This window comes from Haemorhous mexicanus, chromosome 5 (assembly GCF_027477595.1).
Source record: "Haemorhous mexicanus isolate bHaeMex1 chromosome 5, bHaeMex1.pri, whole genome shotgun sequence".
Lineage (NCBI taxonomy): Eukaryota > Metazoa > Chordata > Aves > Passeriformes > Fringillidae > Haemorhous > Haemorhous mexicanus.
In genome coordinates this window covers 4,278,675-4,297,628 of record NC_082345.1, presented here as the reverse complement: position 1 = coordinate 4,297,628, position 18,954 = coordinate 4,278,675, and the positions used below count along the sequence as shown (strand labels likewise).

Here is an 18,954-nt window from a genome sequence, read left to right as displayed (position 1 = left end):
GTTTTAGGTGCCTCTTTACAGCTGCCTATGTCCCTTTGGAAGTCTCCAGGCTGTGGGCACTTTTAGAGCAAGCAAATTGTTATTTTCTAGTGATTCCTGGTTTTTATCTGGATACTTCTGTGAACAGCTTATAAATTGTGGATAATTTGTTAGTGAGTCTTGGAAATGGAAGAGGTTTTTGTTGGATGCTAGAGTTCTATGAAAAGGTTGTTCTTCCCCCCTGCACTCCCACTTTTTAAAGAACAGTGGTGTTTGGGTTTGTATTTGCAGTGTGATTAATCAGCTCTCATGAGCTCAGTCAGCTTTCCAGACAGTATCTCCAATACTGAGTTTGGTAATTTCTGACGAGTAACATCTCTGGAATAAGGATTACAGTGAAGCAATATGAGAAGAACAAGCACATCTAAGGGAAAACTAATTGAAAGGATAAAGCCAGGCTATTTTATTGTGTTTGTGTGGGTGTAGTTACAATGGCTGCATTTCAAACTTCCAGCTGTTTAATTTGCACAGGGCTGTTATACGATGTCTGCAAATTGTTGTAGCATTAGTGTGCTGTTCAAAGTGCTGTACATGACCCTGCAGATCTGTACAGGCCTGTTTTATGGAAGGGCTCTTTACCTTTCATGAAGGTGAAAGGCACATCAGGATTAGCTTTCACAGGGATTCATGGAATGTATCTGCCCCTAATCCTGTTAGCAAATGACGTGATCTGCACTAATAATTCCTCTGCTGCCTCACTGAAAGTGTCTCCTAATCACCTTGGCTGTTGACAGAAGGCTTCTTAAACACCTCAGAAAGAGAGAGATGCTTGCCCATGCTAAAAGCAAACAGCCATGAATTTCCCTTGAAACAAAATCCACACCTGCACAGCATCCGTGAGTTGTGTGCGTGGGGAATCAGTACCAGAAAATGTTGAGACATCTGATTTTCATTAAATGTTTTTTTTTTTCCATTCACCACATGTTGTAGCACTGGATGTATTTGCAATGCCATATTTCCCCTTGAGTGGTTTATTTCAGTTAGCATAAGGGTTCACAGTCTGCTCTGTTTTGGTGCATGTCCTGGTCTTGCATTTCATCTGCTATCCTGTTTGTGGCATTTATTTCAGTAGTCTGTTGTGCTATGTTAAGGCTGTGTCCTCCTAGTGCATATTTTGTGCTGGGAAGAGTGGATAAAAAAAGACTATTCTATTATTATCTGAAGAATTATCTGGTAAAATTATTTTTCCAGACTCCCTGTGTGCAAGTACATGCCTTGTACTTTGCACAGTGTTTGCTGTATTTCTGAAAGCTGCAGCAGGCAGCCCCAGGGACCAGTCTGGCTCTGAGAAATAGTCATTTAATGACAATCTCTCGTCCCCTGGGAAAGACAGAGCAGTTTTGATGCTTCACAGAGACCAGACTAATGCTAACACCCATACCTTCAATGGAGCAAGCAACAAAAATTCTGTTTGGTTGGCTGTTTTTAGGTGTTTCCGACCACAGAACACTTCAGTCCAGGCAGAGGTGTGAGTGATGTGTAATCTGGGTAGTCACAACCTGCTGTGTTACAGTTTCCCTTCCATCAGTCATGGAGGGTTTTGGTTTTCCAGGCCCTGGACAGCCCTCTGGAGCTGGCTGGATGTTGGTGACAGCCACTTGCCCAGTCCTGCTGCTTTCACTGTCCTTGCTGTTCCTGGAAGGATCCATTTCCCTTTTCCCAGTTCTCCCAGTATTTCTCTATCAATGTTCCTCCATCCCCCACTGCAGGGATGGGGGCTCCCCATCTATTTGCTGTGCTCTGTCTCCTCTCCCCCTGCCCACAGTCCAGGGAGATTCCTTGTTCCTATGCTACAGACCTAGTCTGCTGTTCCTGCTTCCACATTCCTCCTTCCTGCCCCACTTAGCATCTCTGTCCCAAATCCAGAATGAATTTCAGGGTCAGTCCTGAATCAGAGACTGCTGGTTTGGAGATGAAGCCATCCACAGTCTGATCCACCCCAGGCACGGCAGCATTTCAGTGAGAGATGGAAAAACTCCTTTCAGGGTGGCTCCAGCACTATTGGTGGGCAGTGTCCTTGATATCAATCCATGGGATGCTGGGAATTTTCTTCCTTTCAGCCTTTGCCCCCTGTAGAGTCCTGCCTTGTGTTCCCTTCATCATACCCTGCAAAGAGAAGAAACTGCAGGAGTGCAAAAGGCAGTTCTGCTCAGAAATTTGTCATCTTTTGAAAACCAAAGCCTTGTTCCATCTCCAGTTTCATGAATCTCTTTTTTTGTCTGGGTGGATGGTGAATAAATTGAAGTTGATTGCGAGTAGATTGGGCATGGTCATTAGAGAATTAGGGTGTGTGACTGAGATTGGTTTGGATTTTAATGTTTCATTCCTCAAATAAGTGATTCTGTGAGTTAACTTTGTTAGCCTTTGTCCTTACATGATATTCAGTGGAGCAAGAGCAGGTTGAAATTAAGGAAGTTCCATGTGTATGAGACCTCATCCTCATGGTCCTGCATTTCCTTTTAAAATTCAGCACTCTTAAAAAGCAGCAGTCCTGTTAATCTTTGTGGAGGAAATGAAGTGGAAGCATTGGTTTGTTGATAGGCTCTGTATTTCCTAGAGTGCTGCATAACAGAAGCCTTCAAAGCTGGTAAACAGGGTAAAAGTAGATGAGCAGATGAAATTGAAGGCTGGGTTTCTAGGTCAGGAATTCATACATGATTTATTGTAAATTGAGTTTGTGCTTTCCTGAAATCATCAGTTTTGTTCTTGTTTGCTAATTTCTGAGGATGTGGCTTTGAAATAAATAAAAACAACACCAGAAATATTTTTTTTAAAGTTGAAACTATATAAAAAAAATTAATTGCCTGCTGCAGCTACTGGGCTAAACTGCACATTGAGTTAGATCTTGATTTTGGATACAATCAGTAAGCTAGCAATTTGACATATAAAATTGCCTTGAAAGCCGTATTAAATATAGCAGCCCCAAACCACAAGAAAGAAAACTTCTTATTTGTCTTTGTAGAAATTGTGGATTGTGCATTCTAGGGCAAATCCTGCAAAGCCTGACTTATGCCTCAGCTAGGCAAGATGCCCATTGTTCTCAAGTCATATGCCTGAAATATTACTTACTGGGTAAGGCTGTGGCATAAATTATTTTGGATTTTATATGCAATAAAGCACTAGAAGCTGGAGGTGGTGGCAGCAAGCAATTTGCTCTGGAGTCAACAAATACCACATTAACCACAGTGGTATGCACACTGATTGGGTTTTGCTCCCACTTTTTTCACGTTTGGAAAAGCAAGCTTGTTTTGTACACTTTTTTGCATGTTTGCCATCTCTGCCAGGGAAACAGAGATCTGGGTGAACTCCACCAAGCTTCAAGGAAAACAATAAAAACTTATCAGGTATAAGGCACTTGGCCAATTATTGTTTTCTGCTTTCTTCTTTTTTTTTTTTTTTTGTTCTGTTTTCTTTTTTTTTTAATCCATGTGAAACTTCTAAATTAGAACAGATTGGATATGCTGCTCTGCTCACTGGCAGGTCCATGCTATGTCTATTGTTATGCAGTAAAACTGCAGAGCATTAGGCTTCACATATTGAGAGAATTATTTTGCTTCCCCCTGGTACATTTCCAGCAAGCACTTTTATCTAAATATAAAGTACATTGGAGGCAAATTTGACATTGTTTCGGTAGCAGAAGGGTTTTACCCTTCATGTTTGCAGCCCTGTGTTGGATTTATGCTGAGGTGCTCAGAGGCAATTTACCAGAGCTATGTGGCTGTGGTTGCAGAATCTGCTTGCATTTCATATTATGAAACAGATCATCAGTTTTAAGCCATGAGGAAAGGGAGGAAAAAAAAGAAAAATAGGCTGGAGCATGAGTCATTCTGCCTTTGTGCAGAGCAGAGCTGTGATGGTACAGATGGATCTGACTGCGAGGCCCAGGTTTAGGGCTTGACTCTAAATCCAAAGGGACTCTGCTCTTATGAGAAGGAAAAAGGAAAAGAGACAGGGCATTGGAAATCTTGGACATCTACAAAACTGAAATTCGCATTTTCAATGGAAACCGGTAATTTGGGAAGCCAGGGACTTTCCTAGAGGCTTCATCTGCATCCCCAGCAAAGAAATCAAATCTCTGGATGGTTTTGGCATTAGTTATTTGGTAATCACCAAGGATTTTTGTTGGCACTATGGAGTTCTTTTTCCACATGGTTTCTCCTTTGCATATCACTTTTTATCCTTCGTTCTTCCATGTGGATGGCTTGCACCTTAGGTTTCAGAATCACACTGTTAGAGGGATGAATGCACCTACTCTTTCCTTACCTGTTAAAACACCTAAATGTCAAAAAGAACAAAAAAAGAAACCATAAAACAAAAATTCACAAACTGAACCTCTCAGAAGACCTTTTCTTTCCCATGCTGAACTGTTTTGTCATGTAAACAAAATAACAATCTCCCAGCCAAGTCCTTAACCAAAGTAAATAATCCAAAGGTTTTGCTCAGCTGAAACAAAAAAGTGCTGTTAAAATGGCCAGAAGTTTTAGCCTTTAGGTATTTTAGATCAAGCCTTAAGGTAGAAGAAATGCTTCGAAAGGTAGGGTAGGAAATGAAGGATGGTCTGACAGAAAAAATGTTCTTCTGAAAACATATTTGATAAGAGAATACCAATAGTCCTTAAAATCTTTGGAGCTATGAAAAAGAAGAAAGTCTATGAGGAACACAGTATGAAAATGAGGTGAATGAGAACTCAATAGACTGAAAGGTGCATCAGTGTCTGTTTTGGCCCAAGAACTGGGGGCATATCAGGGTAATTTGCCTGCTCAGAAGTACAGGCTGTGTACTTGTGGAGAATGGATGGATAAGCAGAGTAAAAATATTTCTGAGACAGAGATAAATTGTGGGCAAAAGGAGAAACATGCACTGTTTGTAAATGGAAGGCTGTAGTGTTTAAGTGCAGCAGGTGCCACCATATAATCTACTCTCACTTCCTAAACATAAGTGTCAGTGGAATTTCACCAAGCTATCTACAATGAACCCAAAATCATTATTTTGTAGTATAACTTCCAAAAAGGCATCCATCTTAATGCAGAGATGGATGTTCCATCATTTCTTGTGTGTGTAATTATCCTCACTGTTCAAAACATGTGCTTAATTTCCAGTTTTAATTTGTCTGGGTTTCATTTCCAGCCATTGGTTAATTTTATCCACTTGTCTCTCCTACATTCAATGTGGAAAAAAAAAATAGGGCATGTCAAATTGAGAAATATGTGAAAAATATGGGTGTTAATAGCAGCATTCATGCACAGCATTGGACTGAGAACTGTGGTGGCATGTCTGCATGTCTCCACCATAATCCCCTGTTTTCACTCACTACATCGTTTTGAAGCATGAACACTTTGGACTGAAATTCTGCTCATTCCCTCATAAAAAAATGAATCTTCTTGAGCAGGTCTGAGCAGAGAGCTGGCAGCTCTCACTGAGTGATGGAGGGATGATTAGAAAAAACAGTTTTCCCCACAACTGCCCCCCACCATTTTTAGGTATGACTTGAATGAAATACAGCTGAGATTGACGTGCAAAGCTTGAAAGAGAGAGGCACAGCCCTCTGTGGAAGCATGTCCCCTTGTTATGGTTTTGTTTTTTATTTTGAGGTGAAGATTGATCAGTTGTTTATATTCAGGTTTTGAAGTGTGCCTATCATAACACAAATTAGGCAAACAATAAAAAGATTAAAAACATATTTCATCATAAATAAAATGGGACTGAATATCAACAGTGACACAAAGAGCACTCCCCAGTGGGTATTTTAACAAAGTCCATCCTCACCCCTCCCATCCTTTCAGGAAGAGCCTGGGTAAATAGAGAGACTTTCTAAGAGCACAGAAGGCCAACAAATTCAGCTTTTATAGGCTGAGTCTGGCAGTGAAATCTGTCATTGAGGACATTTTACTGACGTCCTCCATCTGACATAAATTTGGAGTCACAAATCAAGAGATATCACTTCAGCTGCTGTGGTCTTACGTCATCAAGGGCAGAGGTCTTAGAAGTGGGTTAGGTTGCAAGCTGGAGGTGCAGCAGTTTGGTACAGGATGGATGATCTCATTTCTTGGGGTGGACCACAGGCAAAATCAATCTGCAGCACATGTAAAAGCTCCAGGATAACAAAGCAGTGTGGGAAAGAGCTTGCTGAATAGGTGCAATTGTGTCTGAGTCCCTGTTGTGAGGGCACTGCTGAGGACACAAGGTGTTTCTGCAGGCATAAAAACCAGACTGACATTTGAGTGAACCATGGAGGAAGGAAGAGGCAGGTATGAGCAGCCTGCTTAAAAATCCTAAAGGCTTTTGTCCTGTTTGGAGTTTTTTCATGTATTTCTGACTCTTGAAATGGAGTCAGAGTTGAGATCCACAGAAATTCTTTCTCCCTGTCTCCTCTAGAATGGAGTAGGGGGATCCAGCTCAAATTAGGCAGGTTTTTTTCTACTCCAGTGAAAAATGAAAAAAGAATTTAGATTCATCAGGTTTATTTATGACTCACTGAGGGCAGATTGTGCTAAAATTATAAGGTTTCTCTTTAATCAGAATACACACTCTTTAGAATGGAGACCAGATTTTGCCCAATCTTCATAAATTGCCTACTGTAGCAAGCCCATGATCTTGATCAGGAAATTTCAGTGCTGTCATAATTCAGAAAATAATAATAATGTACCAGTACTGGGCAAAGAACTCCAAGCCCAAAGTGCCTTAGATAATGCTCGGGCTGATTTGAGGTTTCAAGTGGAAACCAGTTAAATCTGGCTTGTATGGAATGGTTTCAGCCCCATGATCATCCCAGCTATTACCAAGTTTCTTGCTGGGTTATAACTTTACATAAATTCAGTGTTTGGTGTAAAATACAGAGTGCTGTATTTCTCTGAAAAAGGTCTGAAGCAGATGGCCACATCTCCTGTGTTCCCAATCCAGCAGATTTATTTTTCACTCAAAGTCCCCCCCATTCAATCTGAGGGGCAACATTTTTAGACTTACTCAGATGTTAATGAGATTTGTTGTTGAGTTCTTCAGGTCTGGGATTTCAGTCCTTGAGAGTTGCACTTGATGATCCTGGTGGGTCCCTTCCAACTCAGAATATTCTGTGATCTGAATATTCCACAAGGGAGTTGTATCAGCAGGCTTGGCATACCTCTAGGACATCATGCTGTGTTGTGGTCTCACTGCCTGAGACAGCTGGAACAGCTGCTTGTGGAGAGATACTTGCCTGCAAAGCCACGTGGAGGGTGACAAATGGAGAGAAGTTCAGTGTAATTTAGTTGCTGGGTGTGTGCTGGGCAGCAAGGCTGCTCTCCAAGGGTGGAGGAACAATACAGGCCAGCGTGGATCACCAGATTTCCATTTGTCTGATAAACGGAGGGGAAATCTTGGAGACATACTTTTAATTATTTATTTACTCTTGCTGAAGGATGTCAAAAGATGTAGGCAATTGGAAGACAAGCTCTGGAGAGCTCCCAAATTGATTTTGCTCATGGTGGGTTGCTACAGAGATCTGTTGCAGTGGAAGAATGAGGGTCACCCCTTACACTGAAAGCAGTGTTAACACAATTGTAAGGAACACAAGAAAGAAATCTCCTAAAAAACTGCAATTACTTGTTCCTTATGACTGTTTCCTGATTAATGGGCAGATTGCATGATTGCTGGTGAACAGAAATTAATATTTAAGGTGATTCTCATGAAAGTACCTGGTGTACTTGCTCACCGTAGGAAACTGCTGCCTTAATGGATGTGTTTAGAATCACAATAAGAGACATTTTCAGCTTTCTTAACAGATGATCTATGTGATAAGTGTCCAAGGACAGGAAGTACATATCTGTTTAATAGATAAGATTTTGTGGGAATTTTTGCTTAGGGTATTATTTTTATTTCCTTTGTTAGTTTGCTGTGCAACTGGTGGTTGAAAAAAAATATTTTAAAGAGGCTTTTAAAAGCAGTTGTTCTCCTTGCTGTGTAGGGGTGCTCTGTCTGGGTACAGAGAGTGGAATAAACTTCTTCATCTTGGTGTGGTCTAACTGCAAAGGCAAATCCTGAGCTCTAGATACTGTGTGTTGGCTGAGTTGTGGCCACTGTCCAGCTGCCACAGGCCGGGAGCAGTGTGTCCTCTCCTGTGCCCTTACAGCTGGATTTCAGAGTTGAAAAGATCATAGGCTTCTTGCAGCCAGAACATCTTGCTAATGAGGGGGTGTCTGGTCAGTTTGTTAATGCAGTTTTATTCCACAGTCTCCTTCCTGTGGAAATTAAAGACCCCATAGGTTTATTATTGTATTCAGATCCTTTCTGTTCTACACCTAAATGAAATGCTGATACCCCTTGAAGTTGCTTGCAAATGGCAGGAAGTGTTTTTCCTTGCCTTCCCTGCACCACACCTTTAGTGCTTTTAGTTCAACTCCTTCCTTTCTTCCTCATCCCCCACTGTGATCCCTCGTGGCCATGTTGCTCATGGTTTGCTCTCTCTTTGAGAAGAGTTGTTTCTATAAAGAAAAACCTCTTAAAGCAGAGCATGAAAGTAGCAAATTTAACTCTCTGGTGCACTGAGGATGAAAATGCTGTTCTAGGTCTGTCCAGTGGCTCAGCCATGTTTTACACTTTAAATTCTTAAAGCAAAATTGGAATAACTGAGTCCCTGCTGAACATATACTTTCACCCTTCTTTCAGCAAAGGAGAAAAGTAGTATCAGAACATGGTGATGGGAGAGGTTTGGCCCCAAAGAGTCGGATTGATGGCTAAATCAAAATTTAGTTGCTTCTAATGTTTAAATATTTGCAAAACTAACATTATCTCTACTTAGTTTTAGTCAGTGCAGAACTCTGTTTTTTTTTTTTTTCTATGCTCATGGCTGCACTGCTAACTTAAATATGTGACTATGTAAAGAAGGGAGACTGCTTAACCCTGATGTGTCAGACCACTGCCAGAAGCAAAGTAAATGAATGTCCTGACTGGGTCTGGCACATGTTAGCTTCCTAATTCACTCTCCCTGCTCAAAAAGATAAGAGGAATGCAGGCCTCTCCCTTTATCTCACACAGTAATAACCTCAGCAAAGATTTGAATGGGACACGGGATTATTGGGATTTTAAGGTCTTGCTTTCCTTTTCAAGCAGGATGAAACTAAATGTAATCATCTGTTGGGGCAGATGAATACAATGGGTTCTCAGCTGTAGGCTTTCATCACAGCAGAGATCTTGTGTGATTTGGCCTGGCAGGGCTCCGGGCTCACAAAAATTTTGTGGGTGTCAGATATTTGGCACTCAGAACTGACCACTGAGAGCTGCTGTCATACTTGTGTCTCCCTGCTTTCTAGTCTTTAAAATGCAGAATTCTGTCACTGTTTTCAGCATGTGATGTTTAGAGGAGACTAATGAAAAGCTGCTTTGCTGAGTCCAGTTTCAGTTGTGTGGGCTTGATCAAGTCTGCTCAAATCCTTTGAGTGCTCCAACAGGATCATGGTGCAGGCTAGGAGAATGTTTGCTCAGCTACAGAGCTGGGCTTTTATGGATTTGGTGTTTTCTAGCAGCCAGTGTGGTGTGGCTGCTGCCTTCACAGGCACTATTTTCTCAAGTTCTCTTCTGAGAAACAGAAGAAAACCAGGGCTTGAAATGATGTGGCTCAATTTCACAGCACGTGGAGCAGCCACTGTAGCCATGCTTACTGTGCTCTAGAAAACAGCTTTTTGTGATTTTTTTCAGTGTCCAGTATGCCATAGCACCAATGTTTCCCTGTCCCTGTTGCAGGCTCTCGTACCAGAGCTTGATCAAGCTTGCTCAAATGCTGCTGTGAGTGCTCCAACAAGGAGGATCGTGGTGCAGGCTAGGAGAATGTTTGCTCAGCTATAGAGCTGGGCTTTTACGAATTTGGTGTTTTCTAGCAGCCAGTGTGGTGTGGCTGCTGCCTTCACAGGCACTATTTTCTCAAGTTCTCTTCTGAGAAACAAAAGAAAACCAGGTTTTGAAATAATACATCTCAATTTCACAGCGTATTTTTACAGCAGCACGTGGAGCAGCCGCTCTAGCCATGCTTACTGTGCTCTAGAAAACAGCTTTTTGTGATTTTTTTCAGTGTCCAGTATGCCATAGCACCAATGTTTCCCTGTCCCTGTTGCAGGCTCTCCTACCAGAGGAACGATGATGATGATGAAGAAGCCGCCAGAGAACGGCGCCGGCGGGCTCGGCAGGAGAGGCTGAGGCAAAAGGAGGAAGGAGATCTCTCAGGAGAAGCAACAGAGAAATCTGAGGTCAATGCCCAGAACAGGTAAATGTCTGGTGTTGTTCACTGACAAGCCAGTGGTACTTTTTGTTTGGAGCAGAGAAGTGCCTGGAAGAAGTTTGCTGTGGTGCTTGAGTTTGAAGTGCTGGGTTTGGCCATCCTTAAACTGAAGAAGGACCTCACACAGGGAGGATCAGCCTGGCTGTGTCTGCGTGGGAGGCTGGGAGCAGCACACATCTGGCTCATGGCACATATCCAGGTGTCCTCAAGGCTGGCTGTGGGGTAATTCAGCTGGGGCTCATGGAGGCTCTCAGATTCTCTCAGGTGTGGGTGCATCTGGCCTCACAAAACACCACAGCTCTGGTTCTGCTCACAGGGGTCATGGCACCGTGGGGCCAAAGCACTGGGGGGCACCCAGGCCTCAAGCAGTGGCTGCAACACACCTGCAAGGTGCTGGGTGTGAGCTCTAGAGCACAGCACTCACCTGGCATTGTCAGTGTCAGGCAGGTATAAAGAAGAGAAAAGCTTATGGAAGGTGGTGACACTTGAAATCATGGAATCATCCAAGTTGGAAGAGGCCTTTAGGATCATCAAATCCAACCATCAACCCAGCAGTGCCCCTGCAGCCCCTAAAGCATTACACCATATCACTGCTATCAGCACCCACTTGTCACAAAGCTGAGTGGCCTCCCTGTCTGTCCAGAGCTGGCCTTCATGTCTGTCCATCATCTGGTTAGTTTCATGTCAGAACTCAGGACATCCCTTTGGGAGTCTGGAGTTGTTGGGACCCCTGCCAGGGGGCTCAGAGACCCTGGCACACAGCCCAGAACACCAGTGGGTTCGATTATGAACCATGGAGCAAATTGCCAGCTTTACATGAGGACCTAAAAGCCCCAGCAGTTTAAATAGTGTAATAATAAAGTAACCACAGGGTGCAAATGTAGGTTTGGGGATTTTTAGTATTGGGGTTTTTGGGGACAAGATGGAGGGACTTAGGTGTGTCTAGCTTTTCTTCTTCTCTACCTCCATCTTCAGTGGTGATGTTGGCACTTTTAGATTGGTTTAGAGTAGAAGCTCACTCTCTAACACAGGTGATAGGTATTGGAAAATAATTGTAAACATGTTACACTGCGTTTTTAGTGTATAAAGATAACACTGCCCTGGGGGCAGGCAGAGTGCCTCTGGCTGTCCTGCTGAGTGGACCTCGGCTGGGCAGGAGGAAAAATTTTATAGATAAGATACAATAAACAATTCCAAGACTGAAAACTAAAGAGCTTTAACTCATCCCTTGAACGCATGGGCTGAAGCAGAGACTTTTAACTCATCTCGGGGTCGCAAAGCCCTGCGACCATCCAAGAGTTTCACATAAATATTAATATAAATAATATACCCAGATTTCCAGTGGCCATCACACCACTGATAGAAAAAACCCCAAAATTGTGATGGCAAGTGCTAATAGATACTGAGCACAAGAAGCAATTTAAGGCAAGGACAGTGGCTATAAATAGCAAAACAGCAACTAAATTTTGAAGTGCGCAACCTGTTGAGTTTTCCAACCGTGGACGGTACAAGCTTTTTTCCTAAAAAGAGTGAAGTGCATATGTTGTTAGAAAGAAATTTTTTGGGTTTTTTTTTTTTTTTAATGCAAGCCTGTCCCTTTCCCACAGCGTGGCAGGAGAGGAAAGCAAGCGCTCCACAGATGATGAAGCTGCTTTGCTGGAGAGGCTGGCGAGGAGGGAGGAGAGACGCCAGAAACGCCTGCAGGAAGCCCTGGAGCGCCAGAAGGAATTGGACCCCACGATCACAGATGGGAGCTTGTCAGTGCCCAGCAGGAGAGAAGTAAACAATGTGGAAGAAAATGAGAGCACGGGGAAAGAGGAAAAGGCTGAAACACGCCGAGGACGCTGTGAGGTTGAGGAGACAGAAACCAAGTCGTACCAAAGGAACAACTGGAGGCAAGATGGGGAAGAAGAGGGGAAAAAAGAAGAAAAAGACAAGGAGGAGGTGCAGGAGGAGAAACCAAAGGAGCTCCCCGTAGAGGAAAATCAGGTAGATGTGACAGCAGAAAAATCCGCTGATAAAGAAGAGGCAGTAACTGTAAATGCAGAGGAACACAAAGCAGAGAATGATACAAACGCTGTGCCAGAAGGGACACAAAGTGTGCCTGATGCTGTAGATAATGAGAAGCTCAGGGATGAGGAAAAGGCTGAGGAAGAAAGGAAGGAAGCAGAGGAAAGGGAGAGGTTAAAAGCAGAGGAAGAAAAGAGGGCAGCTGAGGAAAAACAGAGAGCAGAGGAAGAAAAGAGGGCAGCCGAGGAAAAACAGAGAGCAGAGGAAGAGAAGAGGGCAGCTGAGGAGAGGGCAAGGGCAGAAGAGGAGAGGAGGGCAGCTGAGGAAAGAGAGAGGGCTAAAGCAGAAGAGGAGAGGAGGGCAGCTGAGGAAAAACAGAAAGCAGAGGAGGAAAAGAGGGCAGCTGAGGAGAGGGCAAAGGCAGAAGAGGAAAAGAGGGCAGCTGAGGAAAAGGCTAAGCTAGAAGCAGAGAAATTAAAGGAAAAACAAAAGATGGAAGAACAGAAAATAGAAGATGAAAAACCTCAAGCAGCTGTCTTAAAAAAACAGGTACAGTAAGCATTTTGCACCAAAACAAGACACCTGTGGTTTGTGTGAAATGTAATGCAAGAACAGATTGAATTGGAATTTTCCTCACAGATCTAGTCCTGTACTGAAGTTACTAACCCTTGTGCTGTTGCTCTCTACTTTCAAAAAGAAATCCCCTCGTGCTTACCAATAATTCAGTGCACAACAGGCCTGACCTCACCCCATTGCTCAGAGAAAACCTTGCATGTTCAGACCTCTGCATGTGCTTTTTCTGCCTTTTTTCCCCCTCAGCTGCTGTAAAAGCTGGGCTAATGCAGTAACACATGAGGTGGAGGCAGACACACCTTGGCAGAAAATATGAGCACATGTTAAAGTGTGTGAGGAATGCTGTGTGCTAAATGCAATCACAAGAAAGGGCTCTGCACTGGGACGTGTGAGCATGATGCCAGGGAGAAAGGCCCAGAGAGGGGAATGGGAGGATTTGGAGAGGGCACAGCTGCACACAGAGGTGTGGGCACAGCAGCATTTGATGGAGTGGTGGCTGCACACTGGATTGGTACGTGAACACAGCGTGGAGAAACAAAAAATGCAAACAGGTGCGATGTTCTTGTGTTAAAAAATAAATAAATTATTGAAAACCCAAAACCAAAGGAGGAAGAAAAAGTGGAAGCTAAAAAGGAAAAGCTGCCAGCAGAGAAGCTCCAAGCTACCTCCATACAAGATCAGGTAACTCATAAACCACTGATTTAGATGTGATAGGGAAACTTGAGATATGAAAACAAATAAGGCACCTATAAGTGACTGTTGATTCTTCAGCAAAGTACTTAAGCTTGTGCTCCACTTCAAGAACATGGGTAATCCTGCTGAAATAAATAGGGATGAAGCTCCTTAAGTGCTTAAAATGAAGTAAATTCTTAAGTAGCTTGTTCTTTTGGGGCTTTAGGACCAATTCCTGTTTGTCTTAAAACAAATATTTCAGGAAACTCAGCTCAGTCAACAACACAAGTATGGTTTTCCCTCTGGGGATGAATTTTTCAGGACAGGATCAACTAATCATCCTTCTCTGATTTCCTCTCACTTTACTGTGAACTTTTTCCCTATGAACAAAACCTACTCTAATAATAATAATAATAATAATTAATCATCATAATGATAATAATAATTTAGGCCCTTTGGCCAGCAGACTGCCTTAACTAATAATTCCCCTGCAAGCTGCAACACCCCATGATGTAAATTGTGCATACCCAAGATTCTTCTTTTGTTTTAAAGAGAAAAACCCACCAAAATTACTGCATTGCATTTCCACTGTAAACACAGGAGCTGGTGCCATGGTGTTTTACTGTATGGTAAGTAAGATTTGGGGACCATTTACTCTTCAGGGTGCAGCTGGACACAGGGAGCCATGCTCAGTGCTGTGGTTTTGGTTCATTGCAGCAGCTCTCAGAACAGCCCCTGATTCTTATTAGGGGAGACTGCTCAGAGCCTTGGAAACTTGGACCCATTTGGATTCAGGCAGGTCAGTGTGGCTTAAAGGGAGCCACAGCACAGATTTCTGCCTCTCTGGTGGGCTGGGACCATTGAGGGTTGTGGAGGGTCCACTCCAGGGTCCTCATTTAGCAGATGAGTTTGGAACATGCTGTAGATGCTTAGCTCACCCTCAGAGAGCAGTGAGGAAATAGCTGCACAAAAGAAAGGGATGGATTATATTAAGAAGACAGAACCAGTTTCCACTATTCACTTTTGCATGCAGTCTTTGAATATCACAAGTAAATGTAAAGAGGAGTCTGTAGCTGACCACAAACTTTGATTTGTGGGAACTTGAGACACAGTTGTCCTGCTTGTTCTTATGGAGAGCTCAGCCAGCTCTCCCTGGAGCTCTCATCATGCTTTTAAACCCTACCCACTGGGCTGGATTATTCCAGGAAATTGGCAAGACTTGTAAAAGTTACTTGTGATTTTAGTGTTTCCATCTTTGGATGCTGAAGCTGAGACAACTTAATAGAATCCCACTTCTAGTGCAATGCTGAATACCCATCCTGTGCATTCAAAATGCCTTGGAAATCTCAGCTGTTGCTTCTTTACTTGTGAACAAAAATTGATGATCAGGCAAGATCAGGCTCCCATCTCCACTTCTTCTCCCCTTTTCCAGGACATGCAAATTCAGTGAGGTCTCTTTCTGAATGTGCATGCAGCTGAGAGGATGCCAGTGTTCCATGAACAAGACCCAGGGGGAACAGAATGTATCTACATAATCAAGTTTTGCTTTTGCTTTGGACCTCAGAGTTCAGGTTTTGATTAATTTGGCAAGAAAAAATTAGTCTCTTTTTCTGAACTTCTGCACAGTTTTTCGTTCTTGAAAGTGACCTGAGAAGTTCATAAGACCAAGCTTTCTCATGATGTGAGACTGCTGGTATTTCCTGCTTCCAGTTTGGCTAGACATGCTGCAGCAGTTGCTTTTCTCATGGTGTTTGGGGGTGGCAGCTGACTCTGCAGGGGAGCCCCAGACCCAGATACCCACAGCTTTTAACTCCCCAAATAACTGAGCCCAAGTAAGGAATCAGATGGGCCCCAGCCTCAGTTACTGATTTGCTTCAGTCTGAAGGTGTTCAAACTCAAAATTCAGAAATCTCAGCTCTCAAATAATAGAATAAAAATCAAACAGAAAAGAGGCAGTATAGAAAGAGATAAAAATATAAATACATAATGCTGGAAATTTGTTAACCACGCCTTTGGTAATGTTGTAGCTTGATATCAAGATTTGTGAGATTTATCACATGTGAGCTATTTCAGTTCAGGTAATATCATCTGTCTGCTCCAAGTGGAGTCCTTTCTGAATTCAATAGAAGCTGATTTAGTCTGTAATTAGGCAGTGAGGAAAAGTAAAGAATTTATTTTGTTGCCTGCTTTTGGAATGAGATACACAAAGGGTGCTGCTTCTTTGCTATACAATCTCTGCTTTGGTATTAAAATTAGTAGGAGAAGGGTTGAGCCCAAAAGATGTGAAATGTTTCTGTAATATCTTGTTTTACCATTTTTTTGTGTTAATAGTTTTCTCAAATGCAGACACATTATCATAAATCACACTGGCCTCTGAAATGCTTTTTCCTAACCTATTAATTTTTAAACTATACTGTTTTAATATTAGTTTTCTCAGTGATTTCAATTAAGATGTAAGAGATACAACCCTCCCCAGTGGACCTGAATCCATAAGGCAGCTGGAAGTGTTGGCTTTTTAAATAAGACTTAGGAAGGTCTTGATGAAAATCTCAGCAAAGGAAATCTTATGCTCCCAAAACCCCAGGACAGACATCCTGGCACAGGGAATCTTGCACCAATCAGCACAGCCAGTTTCAGCATCACCCTGAGTGGGGCTGAAGGGTTTGGGAGGTTGCTGCTGTGAACATGATCACCCATTTGGTTTGGGAAGGCCAAGAAGATGATGCTGTCTGATGGCATTCAGCAGGATAAATGAACAGCCCTGCTTGTCTCAGCCCAGCAGGACCATTCCTTGGGGCCCTCACAGCATCATGGCCAAAGAATGCACAGCCATGGAAGCTGAGCTCCCCTCTTGTCCCTCAGGGAGCTGCTGCCAGGCCTTGTTGGCAGGAGAGGGTGGGAAAATCTGCTCCCAGAGCACAGCAAACGCCTCTGTTGGTTGTGCCCAACATCCCTCACTAGCAGCAAATTTGCTGAAGTGGTTTAAGCATCCTGTGCTCACTTCTAACGTGTGCTGCCACGGTGGCATCCATTGCTCAGTTTCTCTGGGCAGCAAACTGGCCTCAGGTAAAGTCAGGCTCTGACTCTGGGGCTTCACCCTGTGCCAGCCTAACTCAGTGCCTTGGGAGGATCTTGGCTTTGAAGGCTCTGAACTCATCCTTGGTAGGTGAAGATTTTGCTTCTCCAAGAGTTGAGATGCATGGATGTTCTTCCTCTTTGATGAGGAAGAACAGAAATTTCTTTTGATTTGGGCTTTGAAGCTGTGTTCTACTTTTTCATTTCAAGGTGCTCCTTAGGACACCTTTAAGAGCAGCTGTGTTGCAGACAGGACAGTTACAGAAGTTCTTTCTCTTTCTAGTTAGCAAATGGGATTGTAGCAAGCTTCCAAAGTATTTATTTTCTAAAGTCTTCATTTGAATTCCACACAGAAGGTATTTCTTGCTTGCCAGCTAGAACCTTCCTTCAGCAAAGAGCTGGGGAAAGCAAATAAATAATTTGGAGGTAAAGGTTTAATCTGCTGCTGCTGCTGAAAGTTGGTTTTGGCTGGCAGTCTTAACTAACAGAGGATATTTCTACCTGAGGATGCATAACTTAAATCAGTTCACTTTCTCCTTTTATCAGCATCTAGCCATGACTCTGCATGTTGGGGTCAGGCCATCTGTGGTATTGATAAATACTTCAAGCTCATAACTCGGAAGAAATACTGGAGAATGAAATTTATGCATAAAATAGTCTTGATTACTATTAAGAATCATAAGGCAAAACTTTTTAAGGATAAAGGGAATTTCTACTCATGTTTTCCAGAGCATTTAATTCTTCCCAGGTTTAAATATTCGTGTCTGATAATGCTACCCATGACCAACCCCAGGCAGGACTGTGCTTTCTCTCAGAGTAAGTTTTGCTCTGATTACAAGATAATTTTGTGGTTTGGCCATTATTCTTGCAGTAATGAAGTATCCTTCTGCTGTGACACTGAAAAGAGCATCAACTTTGTCAAACAAGCCTGACATTTGTTAGAGGTTCTGTGTTATTTTTATTGCACCAGTGCCCTCAACCTGGTACTAAAAAGGTGTTGGCAAGTTCCAGGAAGTTTGCACCCCCAATCTTAAGAAGCAGGAGGTGAATGATGCTGGAATGGGAGGAAGAGTTGGGGATGCAGTTGCAGAGTGAAGCAGGGTATTGGCATAGTCCCATTGGCAACAGCCAACTTTCACAGAAGACTGATAATATTATTTTCAAGATGCTTTGACCTGGAATTCAGAATAGTGACAGCTGGTCACAGTTTAGAGCTTTGCAGGCCACTTCAGCCCTACAGCACATGAACAGTTTGAAGACAATTCCCAGTCTTTCCAAGAAATCTGTATTTCTCAGCTGTTATTTAGAATGCCTCATTCTGACTTATTTCTCTTTGTTTGGTGTGTTTTGTGTTTTGTTCTGTGATTTGTGTTCTGAACAGGATGACAAAGGTAAAGCCCCCAAAGAGGAAGTGAAAGGTGTCTGGGATCGTAAGAAGGGCGCTCCTGAGCAGAAGGCGCAGAACGGAGAGCGGGAGCCGCCTGCCTCCAAACTGAAACCTGCTGAGAATGCTTTTGGGTGAGTGCCAAGGGACAACTGGGCTTGGGGGCCTCCTCTGGCTCTCTGCTGGTGGAACTGGGCTGGCACCATCAGCAGAGGCTCAGGTGTTCCCTGGCTCTGCAGTTTCTGAGTTCTGCTGCAGGAACATGATGAAGTTCTGAGAGCAGCTGGAAATGGCCTTGCTCCCCCAGCAGAGACAAGAGGCTTGGTTTTGTTCTGCTGGAGCTTTGCTTCCTAACAAATTTCTAATATCTACACAGAGGCCAATGGTGACAAAACCCTAGATTTTGTGCTTTCTAGGTTTTTTAGTCAGATCTCAGCTTTTACTGTAGTAACCTATTTCCAATTACTCACCTATCTTTAATTAGCAGAATAAAGCACAATCCAGTTGGTAACTCTAGAAAGAGCTTCTCTCTTCATTTCAAGGCAAACATTGAAATTAATGGCTTCTGTAGAAATGTGTTTTTCCGGTTAGTTAAATAGCTCTCCTAGCCAAAATAATAATTTTTCTTTTTTTCCCCTTTTTATAATCTGTGTCACAGTTTGATTTCTTTTTTAAAGGAAATATTTGGCTTGTAGTTATACTGGAAAATTCAAAGAAGATAACAATTTTCTAGTGAAAATTTAATTTAAAAGGATCCTGCTTGCTAAAAGCATGGGATACATGAAATAGAAATTAAGTTCCTTCTTTTAGCAGGAAACCAGGAATGAGTAGGTTAGAAATCAAAATTTTTCTCCTTCTGCATCTCTTTTCCTCTTTTGCATTGACACAGGCAAAGGAAAGGTTAAGCTCTCTAGGCACTTTGAGAAATCTGAGCATGGCAGATGGGATTTGCTAT

General features: G+C 42.8%; 1 protein-coding gene across 8 annotated transcripts in view; it reads left to right on the top strand.

Annotated features, from left to right (window-relative positions):
* CALD1 (caldesmon 1) overlaps window positions 1-18,954 on the top strand; it is a 173,647-nt gene that overhangs the window by 132,803 nt on the left and 21,890 nt on the right. For 7 of the 8 annotated variants that reach the window (XM_059848053.1, XM_059848052.1, XM_059848050.1 and 4 more), the window contains 4 exons: window positions 10,124-10,270; window positions 11,893-12,844; window positions 13,475-13,549; window positions 17,997-18,133. In XM_059848053.1, coding sequence (XP_059704036.1) covers window positions 10,124-10,270; window positions 11,893-12,844; window positions 13,475-13,549; window positions 17,997-18,133 — 1,311 coding nt within the window. The remainder of the gene's footprint in view (window positions 1-10,123; window positions 10,271-11,892; window positions 12,845-13,474; window positions 13,550-17,996; window positions 18,134-18,954) is intronic. The other variant, XM_059848057.1, reaches the window with a different exon arrangement.